The sequence below is a fragment of the Megascapheus bottae genome, chromosome 18 (genome assembly GCF_031878675.1).
Source record: "Megascapheus bottae isolate mThoBot1 chromosome 18, mThoBot2.hap1, whole genome shotgun sequence".
NCBI lineage: Eukaryota > Metazoa > Chordata > Mammalia > Rodentia > Geomyidae > Megascapheus > Megascapheus bottae.
Genome location: NC_143526.1, coordinates 47,552,076 through 47,574,533, shown reverse-complemented (window position 1 = coordinate 47,574,533; position 22,458 = coordinate 47,552,076). Strand labels below are relative to the sequence as shown.

Here is a 22,458-nt window from a genome sequence, read left to right as displayed (position 1 = left end):
ACACCTCCGCTGCCTGGCTTGGGGAGAAGCCTCGGTTTGGGGCGTCCACCCCACCGTGACGCGGGGCATCGCCTGGCGAGGCATGTCGCCTTCCCAGGCCCCACGTCTCCAGCTCATCCCTAGGCAGAACTCTGCCCCAGGCCGAGGAGACACCTGGAACAGAAAGAGCCCGGCAGGAGGTGGGGGTGTGGTGGAGCATGCGCTCAGAGACGCATCAGGGAGTTTCATCCTGGACGTCGCTGTCCCTGCTGGGCCCTGGCCCTCCTCTCCTGTGTCACCCACAAGCCTTGGGTGTGGATCTCCCTTCGGCTGAGCTCATGGTGGGTGCCAGGGAGGTGCAGGGTCTCTGTATCAGCATCTCAGACCCATCAGACACCTCACAGCACCCCAACTGTGTGCCTGAGCGTCTTCCCGCCCCACCTCAGGAGGGGGGGACAGGCAAAGGCACCCCAGCCTGGGCCTGGACCCAAGGCTCTCGGTCTTCTGTGATGTGAGCAGTAAGGTACAGGCCATTAGCAGCTTTATTGAGACACATTAATTAAGCACTTGTCATGCCAATTACTTATCGCTGAATGCTCATGCAGCTCAAAGCCTTCTGTCTCTCATTAGCTGAAAATCCAGTTAAGAGTGAAGGGGGCTGCAGAGGGGGGCAGGAGCACGGCCTAGTGGGAGAGTCCTGGCCTAGCATGCACGAAGCCCTGGGTTCCATTCCTTGGCACCACATGCATAGAAAAAGCCAGCCTGCCTGGTGCTGACCTCTGGGTGGTGTGGCAGGCCCCTGATGCGGCGGTGGTGCTCTGGAAGGAGTGCTCTGAAAGCTGCCCCCTGCCCAGCACGCTCAGGCCTGACTGACCCAGAGTGCTCTGGGTGACCCCGAGGCCCCGGCAGACAGTGAGGGACAGAGCAACTCTGGAAAGGAAGACGAGTGCTGTTTGCTGCCAGCTTGATCAAGGCTCTTCCTAAACCAAAGACAGCTCTTTGGGCCCCAGCATAGGCTAAGGGCTCTTTCTCTTCAGCCACAGCTGGGTCTCTGGCCATGGAAGGAGACCTGGGCCTGCACAAGAGACCCCACATGGAGTAAGCCATGCAAGACCCTCATCAGCTCTCTCGGGGCATTGGATTCTTTCTCCATGTGGTCCCAGCTACAACCTAGAACATGGCATCTAGAGCACGGCAAGCTGTCCTGTCTTTAAAGGCAGTCCATCAGAGCACACGTGGGGCTGCAAAGGGGCTTGGGACCCAGGGATGGGGAGAAACAGCTGATTTTTGGTCTCCGCTTCTCTACCTTGGCTGGACCATGGCTCACTTCTGGCTTCATGGCACCTTCTTCCTTTCTGCCGTGTGCATGGGTGCAAAACTTCAGCCATTGTGAATTCCACATATTTCATTGTAAAGAGAAAGAAGCAAGGGCATTGGGGGCCCAAGGCAAAGTTCTTAAATTCTAGCCTGACACATTGGGAAATGTGCACAAACTTCACTGGAGACACCTGGGCAGCTTCTCTGCCCATCTCTGCCCCCAGGGCAGCTGTCAGGACAATCCTTGGGGCTGTGCAACCACAGCAGCAAGTCAACCGTCTGCTGATCCAGGCCTGCTTGGATGACGGCCACCAGAGAGCTTGCTAAATCAAAACTGAGCACAGGAGAGGCTGTGAGTTTGGCCTAGCAGTGGGAGTGCTTGCCTAGCATGCACAAAGACCTAGGTTCGATACCTCAGTATCACATACATAGAAAAGGTCAGAAATGGTGCTGGGGCTCAAGTGGTAGAGCTCTAGCCTTGAGAAAGCCTAAGGACAGAGCTCAGGTCCTGAGTTCAATACCCAAGACTGGCAAAACAAAACAAAACACAGGAATCCAATCAAGATCAATCAAATGAAAAGCTGTCCCCCACCCCCAAGGTCCAGGACAATGAATAGGCCTCCAGTCCAGCTAATAAAGAAGAGAGAAACCCAACGTTTTTAAGTCAGAAGCAGGAAAGGGTGAAGGAATCTGTGAACAGCTGCGCACGCAAACGTGACGGCTTGTGTGAAACAACCAATTCCTCAAAGCACACTCGACCTCAGCTCCCAGAGGAGAAGTGGACAACTTGTACAGACCTTTATTTTATTAGGGAAATTGAATCAATAATTGCTAATCTTCCTAAACAGAAAGCACCAGACCGGAAGACTCACTGGTGAGCTCTCCCACACACTAGAGGAGCAAATGAGAAGAGTGCTGAAGAGGAGACTGAAGCACAGGGAACACCTCACATTCCACTAGGCTGGAAAGTCTAGACGCAGTGGATACATTTCTCCATGCACTTGAAGTATCAACGTCGAATCAGCAGGATACAACCCACTTAAATAGGTTTATGAGATTGAAGCAGTAATACAATCTCCCAATAAGGAAGAACTCAAGACTAAATGGATTCACTGCTGAATTCTTCTGGAGCTTTAACGAAGAACTAATACTAATGCTTCTCACACTATTCCATAAAATAGAAAGGGAGGGAACACTACCAAACTCATTCTATGAAACCAGTACCACCCTGATACCCAAACTCAATAAGAACACATGCAGAAGAAAATGACAGATCAATTTCCGTGATTAATATAGATGCAGAAGTTCTCAATAAAATATTTACAAGTCAAATTCAAGAACACATTACAGCGAGCATGCACCATGGTCAAGTCAGGTTCATCCCGAGAAGTCAAGGATGGTTCAACACATACCGATCAATAATGTAACACATAAGGCGGAATCAAGGGCAAAAGTGCGTGATCATCAAAGTGATGCTGAAAATATTCAACATCCTTTCATAGTAAAAGTGCTGAATGAACTAGGAACAGAAGGAGAGTACTGCAGCTGAATTAAGGATATACTGATGACACACACCTCAGGCGAGTGCACCCGGGTCTGCTCCCCATCACTTTGACCCACCCTCGCTGGGCATCCATGGCTGCCGGCTCTGGTGGCGGCTCCACCCTGACTTCCTGTTCTGCCTTCCTGTGAGGTGGAGTCTTCGTCCTCCTCTCACCCACAGTCCCCAGGGAGCCAGACCCTGGAGTGCCCGCTGTGCACAGGCCCTGTCCTCTCTGGGGTGCTGGGCTGGGTACCTGAGCCTGCGATGGCTCTACCTGTCTGCAGGGTGTGCGGGCCGCATGAAGCCCATGCATCTCTACCTGCCCTGTCCCTTCCCACAGTGACGCTGGGGGCAGGGGGAGGAATCACAGCCAGCCAGAACAGGACCCGCCTCGGGGGGGGGGGGGGGTCAGCTTCTAGTGCTGGCAACCTTACCTGGTACCCAGGCTGGCTGCAGCCTACCTGCTGGATGGACCCTGGCTCTGGCAAAGGAGCCCTGTTTATTCCCAGCGCTTGCTTCTTGTGGGCTCCGCTCTTTGACCCACTTACTCCGTGGGACCTGAGTCCTGAGGAGGACTCAGAGGGAGAGGTACACATACCAGGTACCAGGGTCTGGTTTCTAGACAGTCCCCGAGGACCCCCCCCCCCCACCGCTGCTTTTGCAGAGGTCGGAGGGTTGACCTCCAAATAGCAAAATGGTTAAAAAAACAAAACAAAACACAATGCTGGGGTTCACCCAGTGTCCACGCACTGTGAGGGCGCTTGGGTGCACGGGCACGGGTCCTCTGTGCTCCTCCAGCCACCCCACCCAAGCCTCCTGCGCTCACTCACAAAGAGCCCAGCCCCAAGCTCGGCTCCCACCTGGATGAGCCCCAAGCAGGAGGGGGGGCGCAGATTCACTTATCACCCCCCCGACACACACACACACACACACACACACACACACACACACACCCCAGCTACCCCTGGAACCAAAGTCCCCGGGGGGTGGGGGGGAGGTCCAGCGCCATCATTCCTGTGCTTGAGTTTTAACTGTGACTTCCGCACATCAGGGGGCCGGGGGGAGGGGTGGGTGTCACCCAGCTGTTCTGGGAATTGCTCACAAGGGCTGGGGAAGAAAGCCAAGGGACTCAGCAGGAGGCCCCAGGAAAGGCTGGAAATTGGTTTTCTGTGTCAATCATAGCTTCTCCCCCTTGGCTGCCACAGTGGGGGCCAGAGGGGCATGTTCAGGGGATGCCCTGCCCTCTGACCCCGGGGCAGGACCAGGGCAGGGTTTTCTGGGCCTTTGCAGAACCATTGGGATCCAGAAGGTGGTGGGGCAGGGATTGGGGGGCACAAGGTAGAGTCCAGCTCCCTGCCAGGGCCAGCTGCCCAGCCACTCCCTGGGGCCTGGCGCGCCTCCAGATGGCCTGTCCACAGCCTGGACCCATTCCACCTTGCTCTTCCCAGGCTTTCCAGGTCCCCGGGTAAAGCCCAGGATGGAGCCAGTCCGGGCAGATGGGCCTCAGGGGCCTGGGGACAGTGCCTTCGCTAGCCTGGACCCAGGCAGGGCTGCTGGGACACACTGAGGAGCCAGCGGGGACAGTCTCCGGGGAAGGACCCTTGTGAAGCACCCAGCACAAGCCAGTCAGCTGCTGGAAGCTGCGGGACCACTGACCTGTGTGCGTGGCTGGCATGGAGGGAGCCCTCCACCAAGGTGGGAAGAGGCACAGACAGTGGCGGCCAGGCCAGATGTGGGGAGATGGTGCTGAGCACAGCAGAGGAGAATCTCCAGGACCTCCGGCATCTCACCAGTGGGTGGCCAGGGACCCAGGTCTATAGACAGCAGTGCTGGAGTCTCAGGACATGAGGGGACAGAGAGGTCAGAGGTCAGAGGGTACTGCCCCAGATCTACGGTCACACAGGAGCTGAATGAGGCTGCTCCCAAGAGGAGCTCACCTCCCGCCTCGCCTCTGTCCTCCTGGTCTTGGGAGCTGTCTTGGCAGGTCTTGGTAACTGCCGATAGCTATGACAGGGGCTAGGACAATGCGTTGAGGGCTCTCTCTCTCCCTGTGGTTACCAAGGGGCTAGTGAGCCCCCCACAGTCTTGGGCTCAGCGAGGTCCCATGCCCAGGGCACAGTGGCCCTGGTTCCACTTGTGTCTCCTCCCTGGAAATACGTGGCGAAGAAACGAGGGTTCCCAAAACATAGGTGTGGCCCTGTGCCTGTGAATACGGCCGCATTTGTGTCTTTTACAGATAAAATTAAGGACTGAGGCACAGTCGCCCTGGCATGGCTGAGGTGGGCCATGATCCCAGGGGACACACAGAGAAGTGACAGAAAGGCAGAGGCAGAGGCCACAGCAGTGCAGCCCAGAGCCAAGGCTGCCTGGAGCCCCCAGAAGCTGGACGGGCAGGGCGAGGCTGCCCTCCAGACAGCCCTGTGCCCCAAAACCCTGAGGGTCCCCATGACTCTTGAGCTGTGAGGGATCTTGTTAGATCAGCTGACGCCGGGCCCAGTGCTCTCTAGACCCAGTGACTTGAGGGCTTCTCCCCCACCCCCCAGTCATGGGACTTGAACACTTGGCCAGGGCACTGTCCCTGAGCTCTTCAACTCAAGGCTACTGCCCTACTCCTGGAGCCACAGACTCATTTCCCATTTTCTAGTGATTAACAGAAGATAAGAGTCTCATGTTCTTTAGTGCCCAGGCTGGCTTTGAACAGTGATCCTCAGATCTCAGCCTCCTGAGTAGCTAGGATTCGAGGTGTGAGCCACCATGCCTGGGTTCTTTGGAACAGCCAGAAAGGTGTTTGAGATTTTACAAAGCACAAATATGCCCCCTTGTTGGTGTTAACTGGAGGCTCTGAGTGAGCTGGATTCACGCATCTGACACAACACAGGTATTTTTAATATTTTAGACAAGCTTCTTTTAAACACACTGTCAGGAAAATTAATTGCAGGAAGTTTAACAGGCGTTAACCTGCCGAAGAGCCCTGCAATTACCAGCTTCCAGTCTGCAGTGTGCTGACAGGGGTGGGGGGAGGCGGATGCTCTCAGGCGCCTTGCTAGGCCAGAAACGTTCTCCCACCCAGGACACCTATCCTAACCTCAGACCCTCTTTCTAAGGTGTCTGTAGCTGCCAATGTGTGTCCAACTTCCTGGGCCTGTGTGGGCTCTCCTGGGAGCGGCAGGGGCAGGCGTGCCTTGCTCCTGTCCGTGGGGAGGCCATGCAGGGAGCATGGCTGTCTTCTGAAGATGGTTCGAGAGAGATCGAGTGCCTCTCCTACTGTGGTCCGGCTTCATCAGTGGACGGGGACTGCGGCGTGAGGTCTGTGTCTGTCACCGCCGTCTAGACCGAGGCACTTCTCAGGCCTGATTGAATCCCTGTCTGGAAAGGCCCCCCGTGCCCCCTGGGGCATCTTTCCCTGAGGGACGCCCAGGCCAGGAGGGCGGTGGGTCTGCTGTGGCTGCCAGAGAGCTGAGGGCCAGGGATGGGGAGGTGGGGGCCCCAGATGTGATGGCCTCCTCTCCAGACAGTAAACAGTGACCCTCGACACACACTTCCTACCGAGTGCAGCCTGGCGCGCCCAGCCGGAGGCAGACGCCCTGACTAATGGCCGGCACCCAGGCCTGGCCGGCAGCTGCGCCACCTCCCGGGTGACACAGCCCAGACCCGCTCTGCATCCCGCCCATCCCACCCTGGGGTGCTGGGGGCTTCCTGGGCCCAGCGAGCAGGGAAATGGGGCAGCAACCCTCCGCTGCCATGGGCAACTTCCAGCCTTGTAAAGTCAATGGGGTTCCCCAAACGGGGCGCTCAGAGCCACCCGCAGAGGAGCCGGTTCAGAGCACAGAGCTCTCAAGAGCTCTCTTAACCTTTAGCTATGGCAAAGGAGAGTTGTTGAAATTTACAATAAACTCACCTTTCCACAGACAAGGGCTAAAAATGTTTCACTCCAAACAACACTGCTCTTTAATTTAAAAAAAAAATAAATAAACCTCAATATAAGATTGAAACAGGGTGGCTGTTCTGCCTGTGTTCCTGGGGTGACTGTATTTCTTGGTGGCATTGTTTTAATAACACTGGGAGCCAGTCTTTTATCTTCATCTGCTTCTGATGTTTGTGAGAGCAGGCTGTGTTTAAAGTGTCCTGAGGACTTTCCTTCGGGCCCTGCACGGCCTTCAGCGGGCCTTCCGACTCGGGGCCAGCGGCTCCCCCTGCGCCCGCAGCCTGGAGACCTGGTGACATTTCCCTCCCCGAGGGGTAAGATGCTGGGGTCTGGATGGAACTCTGCTACCCAAGCTAAGGGGGCTGGGAGCAGGCCCTGCGGTGCTCGGGTGCCCCGCCTGGGCTGGCATGAGACTGGGCAAGGCCTATAGTAAGCCACCTGGCATTTGCCAGAGCGGGAAGAGAGAGAGGCTCTGAACATACCAAGCCTTTCAGGAGTCAGTAAAGACCTTGCCCCAAGGTGGGCAGGGGAGAGGAGGGGGAAGGGAGAGAGGGAATCGGGAAGAGGTCCCAGGTTTGTAATCACAGCTAGCCAGGAGGCTGAAATCTGAGGTTCACAGTCAGAAGCCAAACCAGTCGGGAAAGTCTGCGAGACTAATCTGGAGATAAGTTAGCCAGCAAAAAGGCAGAAGTGGAGCTGTGATTCAAGTGGTAGAATTCCAGCATTGAACAAAAAAGCAAAGGTGCAGTGCTCAGGATCTGAGTCCAAGCCCTACACACACACACACACACACACACACACACACACACACACACACACACACACACACACACACACACACACACACACCCCTATGTCCTAATAAGCCTGAAGCAATCATTGCCCCCAAATCCATAGAGGGCACCCCAGAGGATGCTCAGTGCAACCTGAAATCAAGCAAAGGACCTGCAGCCTGTAGCTGAACTGCCTGCTTTCCCAGGAAGCTGGCCAGGCTGAGTTGAGCGTCTCCTTAATGTGTCATCTGCACTGTCCAATGAACGTTAACATTTCCAGATAGGCAAAGAAACAGGAGAATGGGACCCACCAGGAGGAAAGGAAGCCACCAGGCAGAGCAGACCCCAAATGCACAGGCGTGGGCCCTGGGATGGACCTGATGGCCCCGGGGTGGGAGGAGCGGTGGGCACAGCAGTGGGGGAGGCAGGGCCACACCAGCCTCATGAGACCTCATCACTGGAGGATGTGCTGGGGGCCTGGAGTAGAGCAGCACAAGTGCAGATTGCACCACCCAATGTTCCCGGGGGACATGGGCTTCCTGGCAGCACCCCAAGAGGAGAGCATGGAAAGGGCCGTGACTGTCTGCATACAGCCCCCCCTCATCTGTGCCCTCGGGCTCGTGCTGGACCCCTCGGAGAGAGCCACAGTAAAGGGCTCGCCAAGATCTGAGTCCAAGCCCAGCCGAAGGAGGCGTGCCTGGAGGAGTGCAGAACAGCCCGACCAGGACTTAAAAACAGCACTGACGTTGGAACTGCCACCAACAGATGGTAAATCAGAAGTGGCAGCTCTCGCCGGGCAGACTGCCTGCTACAAGAAAAACACCAACATTCTCCAAAGGATTTTGACATACCCCAAAATACCACAACAAAATTGAAAATGCTTAGGAAGCAATCCAGTTACTCACCATTCAAAGAACCAGGAAAACAAGATTCACTCGAAAGGAAAGAATCATTATACACCATTCTAGTGGCCCAGCACATTAACGCAGGCTGACAGCTGGGAGTGACGGGGCATGCGTGTACTCTCAGCCTCTGGGAGGCAAGAGGATTGAAAGTTCAAAGCCAGTCTGAGCAACATACTGGGACCCCCATCTCAAACAAAAAGAAAAGCAAGAGCACAGATATTTTGACTATGTAACTATAGAGAATCTTAAAGGATAAGACAAGAGCTCTTAGGAGAGAAGAAAAAACAAAGCAAAAAAAGAACAACAACAAAAATAAAAATGTTAGAAACAACTGAACACTGATGAGCAAACTGACCTTTATGGAACAACTCAGGGAGCACAGCACACAGTCCGGTGTGTACTTAGTAGTCACCAAGGGCTGCAGCCCGAACCCCAACAACCACTACCAAAAATGAAGAACTGGCACTGGGAAAGCATGTTCTCGGAGCATAATAGAATAAACAGATAATAAAAGGATGTTTGGGAAATCTGTAGGTGTGGAAATTATAAAACATATTTCTACATGATCCAAAAGTTAAAAAAGGAATCTCAACAGAAGAAGAAAGTATTTCTAGCATAGGATATTTCAAAAGTTTTGAGGTGACATTAAAGTAATTCCTAGCATTAATTGTTTATTATTTAAAAGAAGAAACATCTCGGGCCATGTGCTGTGCTGCAGCCTCTAATCCCGGCTACCTGAGGCACAGAAACAGGGATTGTGGTTGGAGCTCAAGAAGGGTAAAACATTTATGAGAAATCCTCATCTCACCCAATAAAATGCTGCATGGCACCACTTCAGCCGACCTAGGTGTAGAAGCAAGACCCTACTCAAAAACAATGAAAGAAAAAGGATTAGGGCTTGATTGAAGCGGCAGAGTGCCAGCCTAGCAAGTGCAAGACATCAAGTTCAAAACTACCAAAAGTGGAAGAAAGATGGGAAGGAAAAAGAGGGAGGAAGCTTTCACCACAAGAAATGGAGGGAAACCAGAGCAAGGGGGCGGGGGGAGGGAGAGTGTGAGAAAAATATGGGGAGGGTAACACTGTTTAAGAAGTAATGTTTGACCTAGTGGTAGAGTGCTTGCCTAGCATGCCCGAAGACCTGGGTTTGATTCCTCGGTACCACATACATAGAAAAAAGCTGAAAGTGGTGCTGGGGCTCAAGTGGTAGAGCTCGAGCCTTGAGAAAACCCAAGGACAGTGCTCAGGCCCTGAGCTCAAGGCCCAAGACTGGCAAAAAAAAGAGAAGTAATTGTACCCACTACCTTACGAATGTAACTGTAGCTCCTCTCTACATTATCCTGATAATAAAATTTTAAGGAAGGTAGGAAGGTAGGAAGGAAAGAAGGAAGGAAGAAAACCAGAGCAAATCCTCAATGGAAGTTAGCAAATTAAGTCAGGCTACTTCATGAGCAAGTGAGACTTGTTCCAGGAAAGTAAGGCTGGCGTCACATTAAAATTTAATTAAAATTTAACCCACCCATGGGAGGCACTTAGAGCAGCTGAGTCCTGAAACAAAGGGCTGCTAGGGCTGCCAGCTGGACTGGGAGCTCGAGGTGAAGGGGGTGGAGGGGCCCTGGGTGTGAGGAGGTTCTGGGATGGATGGATGGATGGATGGATGGATGGATGGATGGATGGATGGGTGGGTGAGTGGATGGATGGATGGATGGGTGGGGGGTGGGTAGGTGGCTGGCTGGATGGGTGGGTGGGTGGGTGGGTGGATGGATGGATAGATGGACGATGGATGGATGATGCTGTTGGCTGCTGCTGAACAGGTGCTTCAGATGGACAGTATGGTACGGTTTATCTGATATACATTGTTCACATGCATTGTACCCTGTATAATTCACCATATTAACAGACACAGGAACAAAACCCCACACAAGCATGCGAATAGACACAGAGATGACTGCACAAAAACTGGGATAAAGACCTTCATCAAACTAGGCATGGAATGGTGCTTTCTTCTTTTGATAAAGAACACCTGCTCAGACGTTAGGCTGCCAGCTGCACACTTGGAGGAAGAGGCTCGGGTCCCAGCAGGGAAACTCCCTTGGCATGAATGTGGACTTGTGGTGGCAGGACAAAGGTGAGACGCACACTGGCAGCATGTGCCCGTGCCAGCCACGGAACACTGAGAGTGGAAGATTCAAGCAAAGGGAACCAGACAGAATCCAACCTACAATGCGGCCACGAGGGTGTTACCCTCACCTGGCAGTGCACGAGAGCTCTGTCTGCATACTGAGCTCTGTCTGTATGCTGAGCTCCACTTGTATGCTGAGCTCCGCCTATATGCTGAGCTCTGCCCATATGCTGAGCTCCACCTGTATGCTGAGCTCCGCCTGTATGCTGAGTTCCATCTGTATACTGAGCTCCGTCTGTATACTGAGCTCTGCCTGTATGCTGAGCTCTGCCTATATGCTGAGCTCCACCTATATGCTGAGCTCTGCCTGTATGCTGAGTTTCATCTGTATACTGAGCTCCGTCTGTATACTGAGTTCCATCTGTATGCTGAGCTCTGTCTGTATACTGAGTTCCATCTGTATGCTGAGCTCTGCCTGTACGCTGAGCTCTACCTGTATGCTGAGCTCCGCCTGTATGCTGAGCTCCGTCTGTATGCTGAGCTCCGTCTGTATATTGAGTTCTGTCTCTATACTGAGCTCTGTCTATATACTGAGCTCCGCTTGTATACTGAGCACTGCTGCTGGCTGGAGAAACCAAGGCGGCAGGGCACCGGTGGCCGGCAGTCCCCACAGCGAGACGCGTCTCCAGCACATGAGCGCATGCACAGACGCAATCCTGGCAGCAGTTTGGCAGAAATTCTACCATTATGCTCTGCCCTGGGTGTCTGGATCGGCCGCGCTTTGTGGTGAAGGAGGTGAGACTCACAGCGGCTCCTCAGAGGATCGGCTGTCCGGCTTCCCCTGAGGTCTGTGGGTCTCTGGCCAGAGCCGCTGTCTGGTAAACTCCCCCACACTGGAGAGGGGTCTGCCCACCCACAGTCCTCAGGAGGAGGAGCTGGCTCTGCCTCTGTGACACCTCCACATCCACCACCCATGGGGCTCTGCCTACCTCTTCATGTTCTTCTTTGTGCTGGGCTTGTGGTTGGCATTGTGTCTGCCCGGGGAAGGAGTCTGGATGCTGGGGAAGTGACCACATGGTGTTCCGCATGCCCACATGCCCCCAGCCCTTCCAGTCCCCTCTCCCCTGCCACACACACCAGCCCTGGCCCCTGCCCTGTCTGGAGGCTCTGCTCCTCGGCCCTGCCTCAGGCAGTCAGGCTCTGTCTCACCCCCACCAGGCCTTCGCCTTGGTGTCCTGTCAGGGGCAAGGCAGAGAGGGACACAACTTCCTAACCCCAAAGGCAGTGGAATGAGCCCCAAAACACATCACACGACCACTCTGCTCAGAAGCCCACAGCAGCGGGCACTGCTGGCTCACACTTTTAATCCAGGCTACTCAGAAGGCTGAGCTCTGAGACTCATGGTTCAAAGCCAGCCTGGGCAGAAAAGTACATGAAATTCTTAGCTCCAATTAGCCAGAAAAGGCTAGAGGTGGAAATATGGATCAAGTGGGTAGAGGGCTAGCCTTGAGAAAAATTAAAAACAATAGCAACAACAGCTGAAAGGGTGATTGTGAGGCTGAGTTCAAGCCCCAATAATGGGGGGTGGCAGGGAGGAGGGAGGGAGGGAGAGAGATCGAGAGAGAGAGATCGAGAGACAGAGAGAGAGAGAGAGAGAGAGAGAGAGAGAGAGAGAGAGAGAGAGAGAGAGAGAGAGAGAGAAGACAGACAGAGACAGAGACAGAGAGTGCGTGCATGCCCCAGACCCTAACCCTACCTGGCCTGTCTGTTCCTGTGGCACAGGTTTTGTTACTAGTTCTCCTTGTGGCACACCACGCCACAGGTGCTGGGTGAATGATGTTGAGGAGGGAGGGTGAGGTGGCAGAGAAGGAGGGAGGGTGAGGTGGCAGAGGAGGGAGGGTGAGGTGGCCACCCTGCCGCTGGCCACTGTGCCCACGTTGGTCCTTTCAGCCAGGCCACCTTTGAACCCCCAGGGGTGTGCAAAGGCCCTGAGAATGGAGCCTCGCCTCCCAACCTCCAAGCAGAGCAGTTCAGAGCGGTTCAGAGCTGTCCCGGAGGGCGCGGCCTGCAAGCTGGCAGCCTGCTGATGAGTGCTCAGTGTGCAGCCTCAGTCTCCCTGTGCAGTGCTTCCAGCCTCCCAGAGCTCTGGCCCCGGCCCCCAGCCCCCATCTGCCCCCTGGCCCCGTCTGCCTCCCGTCCCGTGCCTCTGTCTTTTCTAGAATGTCTCTCCTTGACACACACCAGCTAGGGCCAGCTCTGGCCAGCTCTGGGCCACAGGATGGCAGAGGGCTCTGCCCTCCATTTGGGCCTCTTCCAGAAACATGTCCCGCCAGCCTCTCCACATCCTCAGACAAACTGCTGGCCAGGGACTGCCAGGCTTCACAAGCCCAAGTCAGTGTCCTTAATACACAGCATTTTTTCTTTCTCCCTCTTTTTTTTTTTTTGCCAGTCCTGGGCTTGGGCTCAGGGCCTGAGCACTGTCCTTGGACTTTCTCAAGGCTAGAGCTCTACCACTTGAGCCTCAGCACCACTTCTGGCCTTTTTCTATGTATGTGGTACTGAGGTATCAAACCCGGGCCTCTGTGCATGCTAGGCAAGCAATGTACCAGAAGGCCAAACTCCCGGCCCCTTCTTTCTCTTTTTGAGTCGGGTCTGAATAGCCCAGGATGGCTTTGAACTTGGAAATTCTCCACTTCCACCTCTGGATGTGAGAATACACGTCTACACCCTACCTGAGAGGTGGAGCAGAACGATGGAAGGGCAGAGATCAACCAAGGCGCACTGCACTTACAAACTAACATACTGAACAGCAGACCCTTTGTACAACCATTTCAAGATGACAAAAAAACCCCGCGAAGCTCTTCACGCATGCACAACAAATCAATATCCAATTTCACCACCGCCAGCGGGTCAGCTCCGCCATCCACATTCCCGTGAGTTCCTTTCCGGATTCCTCCCCGAATGTCTTCGCAGGCACCTCTAGGTCACGTGGCTTCCTTTCTGGTAGCACTAGAGTTTGAACTAAGGCCTTGCATTCACTCCAAACTTCCGATTGGTACCATGTGCGCCACGCCCGACGGGGCGGGGCCAGCCTGGATGCCATCTTTCTACTGGTGGTGCCTGTGTAGCTGGAATGACAGACTGTGCCACCGGCTAAACTTTCATTAATTGAGATGGAGTCTCATTAACTTTGTGTCTGGGCTGGTCTCAAACCACAGTCTTGCCAGTCTCTGCCTCCCAACTAACAAGGATTACAGGTATGAGCCCCTGAGTCCGGCTGAGACGGGACTACGTGACCGCTGACACACCACACACTTGGCCTTCCTGTTTCTTGGCAGGAAGAAAGAGCAGTGTCACAGCATCTGTCCCTTCTTGTGGCTGTTGACATCTCTTGTGTCTGGCCCCCAGGGCCCCCACCTCGGGAGCTTCCACACTCCTCACTGCCAGGGAAGGGCAGGCAGGGCAGGCCATCCGTTTCCTTGGAATTGTCTCTGTTTATGAACCCACGCTTCTTCTATAATCTTTTTCTCTCTTTCTTCCTCTTCCCTTCCTCCTCCCCCTCCCTCTCTCCCTCCTTCCTTCATTCCTTCCTGCCCCTCCCTCTCTGTGTCCGTCCTGAGATTTGAACTCAGGGCCTAGGCACTATTTTTGAGCTTTCTTTTTGCTCAAGGCTAGTATTCCCCTACTTGAAGCCATAGCTCCCCTTCTGGCTTTTTTGGTGGTTAATTGGAGGTAAGAGTCTCATGAAATTTCCTGCCTGTGTTGGTTTCACACCTCCATCCTCAGATCGCAGCCTCCTGAGTAACTAGGGTTATAGACAAGTCAGTAACTCCCAATTCTGATTTTATTTCCTTTACTCTTTCTAACTTTTTTAGTGGTTGGTACAGAAGTTTAAACTCATAACCTTCTGCCTCCCAGGCAAGCACCCTACCCCCTGAACCCCATCTCCAGCTCCTCTTAGCTTTTGTTATTTTTCTGATAGTTCTTACATTTTGGCTGATTTGGGCCTGGGCTTCGGTCCTCATATTGATGATTCTCGAGTAGCTCATGCCGTAAGTGCATACTTGGCCTTCTGGTTACTTGAGATAGGGTCTCGAACTCTGCTCATGCTGGCCTTAAGTCTTGATCCTCCTGACTGTGGCCTCCTGAGTAGTCAGGAATACAGATGAGCCACAGTGCCCGGTTTGTTTTGTGGCTTTTTAACTGAAAACACTCTACACTGCAGAAAACCAGTGCAGAGACCTCTGTCCTATGCCAGGTCTGCTGGCTCAGCCCCGGCCTGCCTGGCTGGAAGGCTTTGTCCCTCGTCTCTCACCATCTGCTCACCTTGGATTCAGACACAGTTCTCACATTTGGGGACAGGTCAAAGACGCCCTGCTTTCCGGCTCTCTGCCTGCAGCTGCTGCCTGCTGAGGGTGCCACCAGGCCCGGGCTGCACAGGGCAGACACGCTGGGAAAGTAACCAATGGCCTGACTCATTAGAACCAATTTTCTTCCTGTGGAAGCAAGTCTCGGCCACCTTTCCCTCCAGACCCTGTCTGCTTCAAGGGTCTGGAGCCAAGTCATTTTGCCATCAGTCTGCCATGGTCTCTGGGCAATGCCTTGGGGCACCACCTCCCCCTAGGAGGGAGCCTGCACCCTGCCCAGAGCTGCCACTGAGTCAGAGTGAGGTGCCTCTGCTTGGACTGCAAGGACAGAGGCTGGCCAGAGCAGAGTCTCTTGGGGGAGCGTGGCCATATGACATGGCAACGGAGGAGCCCGTGGCCTCTGGCTCCAGCCTGGCTGAGCCTGGCAAGGGTACAACGCAGTCCAGTCTAGCTTTCCAGCCCACCGGGGGTCCAGGGCGGTGGTGTGCTGCTCTCACCCTCCCCAGCAGCGCATGTGGGCTTCCGGGGTGAAAAGCACTCTGGAATCCTGTGGACGCAGCCCAGCCTGTCCTGCAGGAAGGAAGCCCTGGCGGGAGCTCAGGTGGGTTCCTGCTGGGCACCCTGCCCGCCGCACTGCCCGTGGGAGGGAGGCTCTCAGCTCTGGGTGTCTGGCTAGACACCCGACCCTCTGTACCCCATGTCCCACAGCCCTGCAGGCACAAACGCTCTGTGATCTTGAGAGAAAAGATGAGTGAACAGACAGGCGCCCCCAAACCCCTTCTGTCAGGTGGTCCTCCTACAGAGACAGCAGGCCACGGGAGACCACGGTCAGGCACAGTGTGTGCAACGGGTGTGTCACCACCCGTGTGTACCTGTGCAATGTGTGTCACCGTGTGTATGCAGACAGCTGCGTGCACGTCTATCACTGTGTGTGTGTGTGTGTGTCTGTGTGTATGCAGGTATCTGTGTGCATGTCTGTCACTGCGTGTGTGTGAAGGTATCTGTGTGCACGTCTGTCACTGTGTGTGTGTGAAGGTATCTGCGTGCACGTCTATCACTGTGTGTGTGTGAAGGTATCTGTGTGCACGTCTGTCACTGTGTGTGTGTGAAGGTATCTGCGTGCACGTCTGTCACTGTGTGTGTGTGAAGGTATCTGCGTGCACGTCTGTCACTGTGTGCGTGTGAAGGTATCTGTGTGCACGTCTATCACTGTGTATGTGTGAAGGTATCTGCGTGCACGTCTGTCACTGTGTGTGTGTGAAGGTATCTGTGTGCACGTCTATCACTGTGTGTGTGTGAAGGTATCTGCGTGCACGTCTGTCACTGTGTGTGTGTGAAGGTATCTGTGTGCACGTCTATCACTGTGTGTGTGTGTGTGTGAAGGTATCTGTGTGCACGTCTGTCACTGTGTGTGTGTGAAGGTATCTGCGTGCACGTCTATCACTGTGTGTGTGTGAAGGTATCTGTGTGCACGTCTGTCACTGTGTGTGTGTGAAGGTATCTGCGTGCACGTCTGTCACTGTGTGTGTGTGAAGGTATCTGCGTGCACGTCTGTCACTGTGTGCGTGTGAAGGTATCTGTGTGCACGTCTATCACTGTGTGTGTGTGAAGGTATCTGCGTGCACGTCTGTCACTGTGTGTGTGTGAAGGTATCTGTGTGCACGTCTATCACTGTGTGTGTGTGAAGGTATCTGCGTGCACGTCTGTCACTGTGTGTGTGTGAAGGTATCTGTGTGCACGTCTATCACTGTGTGTGTGTGTGTGTGAAGGTATCTGTGTGCACGTCTGTCACTGTGTGTGTGTGAAGGTATCTGCGTGCACGTCTATCACTGTGTGTGTGTGAAGGTATCTGTGTGCACGTCTGTCACTGTGTGTGTGTGAAGGTATCTGCGTGCACGTCTGTCACTGTGTGTGTGTGAAGGTATCTGTGTGCACGTCTATCACTGTGTGTGTGTGTGTGTGAAGGTATCTGTGTGCACGTCTGTCACTGTGTGCGTGTGAAGGTATCTGTGTGCACGTCTATCACTGTGTGTGTGTGAAGGTATCTGTGTGCACGTCTGTCACTGTGTGTGTGTGAAGGTATCTGTGTGCACGTCTATCACTGTGTGTGTGTGAAGGTATCTGTGTGCACGTCTATCACTGTGTGTGTGTGAAGGTATCTGTGTGCACATCTGTCACTGTGTGTGTGTGTGTGTGTGTGAAGGTATCTGTGTGCACGTCTGTCACTGTGTGTGTGTGAAGGTATCTGTGTGCACGTCTGTCACTGTGTGTGTGTGAAGGTATCTGTGTGCACGTCTATCACTGTGTGTGTGTGAAGGTATCTGCGTGCACGTCTGTCACTGTGTGTGTATGCAGGTATCTGCGTGCACGTCTGTCACTGTGTGCGTGTGAAGGTATCTGCGTGCACGTCTATCACTGTGTGTGTGTGAAGGTATCTGCGTGCACGTCTGTCACTGTGTGTGTGTGAAGGTATCTGTGTGCACGTCTATCACTGTGTGTGTGTGAAGGTATCTGTGTGCACGTCTATCACTGTGTGTGTGTGTGTGTGTGAAGGTATCTGTGTGCACGTCTGTCACTGTGTGTGTGTGAAGGTATCTGCGTGCACGTCTATCACTGTGTGTGTGTGAAGGTATCTGTGTGCACGTCTGTCACTGTGTGTGTGTGAAGGTATCTGCGTGCACGTCTGTCACTGTGTGTGTGTGAAGGTATCTGTGTGCACGTCTATCACTGTGTGTGTGTGTGTGTGAAGGTATCTGTGTGCACGTCTGTCACTGTGTGCGTGTGAAGGTATCTGTGTGCACGTCTATCACTGTGTGTGTGTGAAGGTATCTGTGTGCACGTCTGTCACTGTGTGTGTGTGAAGGTATCTGTGTGCACGTCTATCACTGTGTGTGTGTGAAGGTATCTGTGTGCACGTCTATCACTGTGTGTGTGTGAAGGTATCTGTGTGCACATCTGTCACTGTGTGTGTGTGTGTGTGTGTGAAGGTATCTGTGTGCACGTCTGTCACTGTGTGTGTGTGAAGGTATCTGTGTGCACGTCTGTCACTGTGTGTGTGTGAAGGTATCTGTGTGCACGTCTATCACTGTGTGTGTGTGAAGGTATCTGTGTGCACGTCTATCACTGTGTGTGTGTGAAGGTATCTGTGTGCACATCTGTCACTGTGTGTGTGTGTGTGTGTGTGAAGGTATCTGCGTGCACGTCTGTCACTGTGTGTGTGTGAAGGTATCTGCGTGCACGTCTGTCACTGTGTGTGTGTGAAGGTATCTGTGTGCACGTCTGTCACTGTGTGTGTGTGAAGGTATCTGTGTGCACGTCTGTCACTGTGTGTGTGTGAAGGTATCTGTGTGCACGTCTGTCACTGTGTGTGTGTGAAGGTATCTGTGTGCACATCTGTCACTGTGTGTGTGTGTGTGTGTGTGAAGGTATCTGCGTGCACGTCTGTCACTGTGTGTGTGCACACTTCTGTGTGATGTATTATCACCATGTGTGTGCACACGTCTCTGTATATCACTGCGTTGTGCGTGTGTCTCGGTGTGTATGGACATTAGTCTATGTGAACAGTGCTTCTGTGTGTTGTGTTATCCCCTATGTGTGCACACGTCTTTGTATATCACTGTGTTGTGCGTGTGTCTGGGTCTGTATGGACATGTCTATGTGAACCGTGCTTCTGCGTATGCTTCTCTGTGTACATACGAGCCTGCCTCTGTGTGTGTGTTTATTTGTGTGCCTGTGAGTGTGTGTGTGTGTGTGTGTGAGTTGCATGTTTTTCTCTGTCTGTGTGCCTGTGTGTCTGCCCCTCTAGCAGCCCCGCTCTCTTCTGCAGTGACGATTCTAAGTTGCTCAGGAATGTTACCACTGCTGCTTGGCCGTTCTTAAGCCCTTGTTTGCACGTGACTTTGATGGAGTCTCTCTGTGTGATGGAGTCTCTGTGTGATGGAGTCTCTCTGTGTGATGGAGTCTCTGTGTGATGGAGTCTCTCTGTGTGATGGAGTCTCTGTGTGATGGAGTCTCTGTGTGATGGAGTCTCTCTGTGTGATGGAGTCTCTGTGTGATGGAGTCTCTCTGTGTGATGGAGTCTCTGTGTGATGGAATCTCTCTATGTGATGGAGTCTCTGTGTGATGGAGTCTCTCTGTGTGATGGAGTCTCTGTGTGATGGAGTCTCTCTGTGTGATGGAGTCTCTGTGTGATGGAGTCTCTCTGTGTGATGGAGTCTCTGTGTGATGGAGTCTCTGTGTGATGGAGTCTCTCTGTGTGATGGAGTCTCTGTGTGATGGAGTCTCTCTGTGTGATGGAGTCTCTCTGTATGATGGAGTCTCTGTGTGATGGTGTCTCTGCGTGATCGAGTCTGTGTGATAGCATCTCTCTGTGTGAAGGCAGCTGGTGTGGTGGAGAATGTTCACAATGGAGAAGCCCTCCTTTAGAAAGAGGGCATTTTACTGGCCACTGTTCAGGATTTCCAAATGTGTCCACAGAACTGGCCCCAGGAGGAGGCCATCAGGTGCTGTCATGTCAGGGCCTGAGGGCAGGGCCTGTGCCCTTGCACAACCTGCGGCCTACATCCAGCTCCCAGCCCCAGCTCCCAGGACAGGATGCTCTCATCTGGCGATGGGGTGCAGCTGGGTGGGGCACACAGAGCTGTCACCTGTGGACCCTGCCATGCTGGAGCAGAGTTGTCCGCCCTGGAAGACGTCCTCGCCACCAGCCGCTCCAAGAGTACAGCCTTCGTCCTTCCAAGAAGATACCCAGGAGGTGAGCGGGGACCCAGGGACCCCCGGGCGTTTAGGGACACCTCTCCTCAGAATGGCTTACCCCAGGGCCCTTGCTCAATGAGCATCCTTGAGTGGACAGCCACCAGGACACAGCCCATCAGACTACAGCTCTTGGCAATGAGACAAATGGCACTTTGGGAGGTGAGGCAACATCACAAAGGTCTGCAGGCCCAGACTGCCAGCAGAAGAGACCGAGGGAGGGGGCGTTTTCTGGGGTCTGAGGACAGCTGTCCACCCCTCACTTCCTGCTGATTTACAGCCAGTGGGTGGGGTTTTTTAGAGGGGCTGCCAGTCTGCAGGCACTGGCAGATGCCTCCAGTTCTGGGGGGGAGGAGGGGCCGGGGAGGCTCCAGCCCCAGGCAAAGCTGATCAAAGGCAGAAGCATGGGGAAAAGAAAATGAGGCCTCAAAGGATGCAGCATTGGTAATTTCCCTCTGTGTTTACTGCACACTGCGCCTTGTTTGCTTCCATGTATGGGGGTTGGTATGGGAGAAGCAGAGCTCAACTCTCCCAGCACAGACACCTGTGGCACTGTGTGTGCACACTGCAGGTGGGGAGGGCGCCCCAGAAAGGAGCCGCAGTCACAGCCTAGAGCCTGACTGACACACCCCAGCTCCTACCTGGTCTCCCAGGAGTGACACCTCTGAATCGGTCACGGAATTCTGCTGGGAAGCTGTGGGTGATGTCTCTAGGAGGGAGACAGCCAGCTGCCATGGTCCTTCCAAGATGACACAGCACAGAGGTCCTGCCACAAACACTCTCTGCCGTCTTTACTAACCTGAACCCTCCATGGCCGCTCAGCCGGGTCCTGGATGCTAGCCAGCCATGGTATTGTTTCTTCCCTCCCCTCCCTCCTTCTCCTCCCCTTCCTCCTTCCCTCACGCCTCTCTTCCTTCCTACCTCCCTTCTCTCTTCCCTCCTTCCTTCACCCTCCCTCTCGCTTTCCCTCTTCTCTTGGTTTTCTTGGGACAGGGTCTCAAGAGGCCCAAGCTGGCCTCAAACTCTTCATCCTCCTGCCTCCACCTCCCCAGAGCTGCGGTTATAGGCATGTACTACCACATGTGGCTCCAGTGTAATTTCTGCCCCAACTTTTTCTGTGGGCCCAGGTCTGAGACGCTGTCTCTGGCACTGAGCCCTCCCAGAGGGCTCCCAGCCCTCAGAGGCCCTGGGGCCACCTCCTTGTCCAGACACCTCAGAGTCTCCCAGTGCTCCCACCACACACACACACAGAGTGACAGCCCCGGGGAGGGGGGCCGGGGAGGGGAGCAGTGAGAGCCCTGGAAGCACACACAGGAATGTGGAGGAGGCTCCTGGAGCCCATGCACACCCCCCCAGCCCTCAATCACCTCTCACAAGCCCCTCTTCTCCCTTCACAGGCCAAAGTCATGGTCCACACACGTCACAGATAAGAAACTGGCCCTTAGCCAGCCCAAGACAGCATCGGCGCCCAGTCAGCAGGGCAGCCTGCATGGAGGGGGCAGCGGGGGCCCTGCTGCCGAGGGCAGAGCTGCAGCCCTTGGGGGAACAAGTGGAGAAGCTGCCAGAAAGCCTGCCCTTAAGGGCACACGCAGGCTGCACATGGCCCGAGGGACACAGCTGCCCCCCCCAGGAGCTCCCGTGCTCCCGGACCCCCACGAATGGCCTTTCTGGGTGACCTCGCTCAGCCACCAGCTCTGGGGAGGGACAGCCCACTGCAAAGTACTTTGGGGCGTGGGACAGGAACGCGCTCGGCCCCTGGGGGACTGGGAGGCCCCAGTGCCAGGGCCTTCGGCTGGGAAGGCACTCACCTGGATGACGACCTTGACTGTGGCGGTGTCCACGATGGGCGTGCACACCAGGCCGCCGGGGTGCTGGCCGTCGGCGCTGCGGTTCTGCTGGCCCATGGTGAAGAGCATGGAGGAGGCCAGCAGCGCCGAGGCCAGCCAGATGGCGCTGATGAACTTCTTGGTGCGGCTGTGGGACATGAGGGTCTTGGCCTTGAAGGGGTGGCAGATGGCCAGGTAGCGCTCCACGCTCAGGCTGGCCACGTTGAGCGCCGTGGCGTAGGTGCAGGCGTCCCGCAGGAAGTAGTAGCCGCGGCAGCCGGCGTCCCCGAAGGCCCAGGGGTGGTGCACCCAGATGAAGTTGTACAGCTCCACGGGCATGGCCAGCAGCAGGATGAGCAGGTCCGACAGGGCCAGGCTGCCCAGGTGGTAGTGCACGGTGCTCTGCAGGCTCCGCAGCGACGTCCTGCGCGCCAGGGTGAACGCCGTCACCGCGTTGCCCACGGTGCCCACCACGAAGAGGGCCAGGTACACGGCGCTCACCAACACCTTGGAGTAGATGTCCGTGTTCACGTCCAGGTCGCTGCTGGGCGCGGCCAGGGCGGGCTCCGAGGCGTTGCTGGAGCCATTGCCTCCGCCCCCCAGGCCCGGGCCCAGGAGTGCCGCCTCCAGTCCCGGCGGGGGCTGCGGGAAAGGCTGGGCGCCCCGCGCGCCCGGCGCGGAGCTGTTGAGGCGCATGGCGGGCGCCGGCGTCGGCGGCTTTGTCCCGCGGCGGGCACAGGTGAGCGTGGACCGCACGCCCGAGGTGCCCGAGGGCGAAGCTGGAGGGCCAGGGGGCGTCGTCCGGCCGGGTCCAGCCCGGACCGCGCTGGCTGCGCCGAGCGCTGCGCTCGCGTCCTCCCCGGGCTCTGCCTCCTCCGGGTCCCGCGCCCGCGCTCCCTCCCCGCCGGTCCTCGCGTCCCTCCGCCCCTCCGGCTCGCGCCCGCCCGGGGAG

General features: G+C 55.1%; 1 protein-coding gene across 1 annotated transcript in view; it reads right to left on the bottom strand.

The window, feature by feature from the left end:
• The window catches only part of Ntsr1 (neurotensin receptor 1), a 40,743-nt gene extending 18,519 nt beyond the window's left edge, over window positions 1-22,224 (bottom strand). Inside the window, exon 1 of the mRNA XM_090352906.1 lies at window positions 21,489-22,224. Within this exon, the coding sequence (XP_090209032.1) occupies window positions 21,489-22,202 (714 nt within the window). The 5' untranslated portion in view covers window positions 22,203-22,224. The remainder of the gene's footprint in view (window positions 1-21,488) is intronic.
• Window positions 22,225-22,458: the final 234 nt, after the last annotated feature.